This window comes from Chroicocephalus ridibundus, chromosome 17 (genome assembly GCF_963924245.1).
Source record: "Chroicocephalus ridibundus chromosome 17, bChrRid1.1, whole genome shotgun sequence".
NCBI lineage: Eukaryota > Metazoa > Chordata > Aves > Charadriiformes > Laridae > Chroicocephalus > Chroicocephalus ridibundus.
In genome coordinates, this window is record NC_086300.1 from 7601179 (window position 1) to 7603284 (window position 2106).

A 2106-nucleotide genomic window follows, 5' to 3' on the forward strand; every position below is an offset into this window, starting at 1 on the left:
TTAGCAAGGGCGGCACCTTGTGCCACAGTAGCGGCTGCCCAAGCCAGAGAGGTCGGAGAGGCCAAAGCCCCCGGAGGAGATGGGCACTCCCGCAGAGCTGAGGATGCTGCCAACGGCAGCGGAGGTGGAGTTTCCAACGGCAGTGCTCTGTGGGAAGGAGCTGAGGATGGGTCCGGGCAGGGTCACCACCACGGGGGAGGGCTGGATGACGACGGTGGAATCCTGGCACTGCCTGACACAGGGCTCATTGCAGCTGTTGGCCAGCGGGGTCGGGCCGCAGGGCTGGCATGGCAGGCACGGCAGGCACGGGCTGTAGCAGGACATGTCTTGTGGCTGGAGGTGCACCTGGGAGAGAGGGCAGGGGAAGCAGAGCATGAAGTGTGGGTGAGGAGCATCCTGTCACCCCACCACAAGGGAGCCAAGGCATGAGTTGGAGATGAGAGCTGGAGGCTGTGTAGTGAAGCCCACATGTTTCTCATTCCCTTAAGCCCAGAAGATCCCTGCTAAGAGCAACCAATCATTCGTGGGTCCCTGACTATCCTACAGCTCACGTCTCTCCAAGGAAGACTTTCTGCTCACTTCCCTCTCCCATGTTAAATAGCCCCATGACCCAGTGTAGGACAGGCAATGTGCTGAGAAATCCTGGAAGAGGGGTATGAGAAAGAGTTTCAGACTCACCTTTTTCTTAAGGAGATGGAGGTGAGAGGAGTGGATGAGAGAGTCAGGAGAAGGGCCCAGATTTTATACTGTTCTTGCACTGCCCCAGGCCCATAGTTACTGCATGTGGGCATTAATTTTCCATCAGACTCAACTCCAAAGCAAAATATCTTACCTAATGGCACTGCCTAATGGCAATGTTTTGGTTTCTGTCAACACTGCCATTTCATTTCCTCATTTTTTTTAATGCTTGTTTTTCCATGCAGGTGCCTTTCATGTGCTGAGATGAGAGGGCCTAGGATATCCCGGACAGGGTTGTGTCAGTGCAGGCAGATGATTCCTCCTAAGTGCTATTGGGGTTCCGTGCAGGCAGGGAGTGTTGGCTTGTGTCAGTGATGTGTGATTGTTTGCAACTCCCTTTGCAGGAGCAAGCCCAGTTGTGGCCTGCACTGCACATGTCACCAGAGCACCCAAAGACACTTCTTCCTTAAGGATGTACCACATGCTTCTCTCTCCTCCCTTTATCTCAGCTCACACTAATGGCTGTACTAATGGTTTCAGCTCTATTTCTCTTGCTACACTTTTCTCTGGGGAGAATGTTCACCAGGCAGGCTGGGTATTCAGGGTTGGGGTTCGTAAAGCCTAAGCCCACCAGGGGTTGAATCAGAGAAATCATGTGGAGGGAAACAAGAAGGTCTTCTTCCAAGTAAGTCAGCACCAAAACCAAGGCTTGTTCAAAGGCAGTCCCAATGTGGAATGGGGAGATTCGCTGGGGACAAGGGTTACAGGAAATGCAGAGCTATCCAAGGGTTGTTGGTCTTGGTCTTTACTGGCAGGTTTTGCTGTCGAATGATCGGGCTCCTGACGTTCCCTGTGAAAGTCCTGGCAGTAAGGGAATGAATCTGAGGACTGGAAGAAAGCCAGTAGGCCTCCTATCTTCAGGAAGGGCATGAAGGAGGAGCTGGGGAAGGACAGACAGGTCAGCCTCACCTCAATCCCTGCAAAAGGTGATGGAGCAAATCATCCTGGAAGTCATTTTCCCACAGCAAAAATCAAGAAGGAGACTGTGTCAGCATGGATTTATGGGGGGGGGAAAGCAGACCTGACCAACCTCATGGCCTTCTTTTATGAAGTGCCTGCCTCCGGTTGGTGAGGGCAGTGCAGCAAATGTTGTTGATCTCATCTTAACAAGGCTTTTGATGCTGTCTGCTGTAACAATCGTTACAGATCAAAGGACAAAATGCAGGCTAGGGAAGAGGGCAGTGCAGGGGACTGAAATCTGGGATGGCTGCTGGACTCCAAGGGTTGTGATGAGTGTCACAAGGTCCATGTGGCGGCCACTAACCCCTGGTGCCTTATAGGGATCCTTCCCGGGGCCAGTAGTTTTTAACCCCTTAATGCAAAGTCCTGCAATTGGGAAGAAGAACCTCCTTCACCACTACAGGCTGT

General features: G+C 52.4%; 1 protein-coding gene across 1 annotated transcript; it reads right to left on the bottom strand.

Annotated features, from left to right (window-relative positions):
* On the bottom strand, positions 1–1773 carry LOC134524689 (feather keratin 1-like). The gene is made up of 4 exons (XM_063354886.1): positions 1769–1773; positions 1444–1618; positions 679–684; positions 1–282 (listed from the first exon to the last, which is right to left on the bottom strand). The coding sequence occupies exons 1-4, from the start codon at positions 1771–1773 to the stop codon at positions 1–3; spliced, it is 468 nt and encodes a 155-aa protein (XP_063210956.1).
* Positions 1774–2106: the final 333 nt, after the last annotated feature.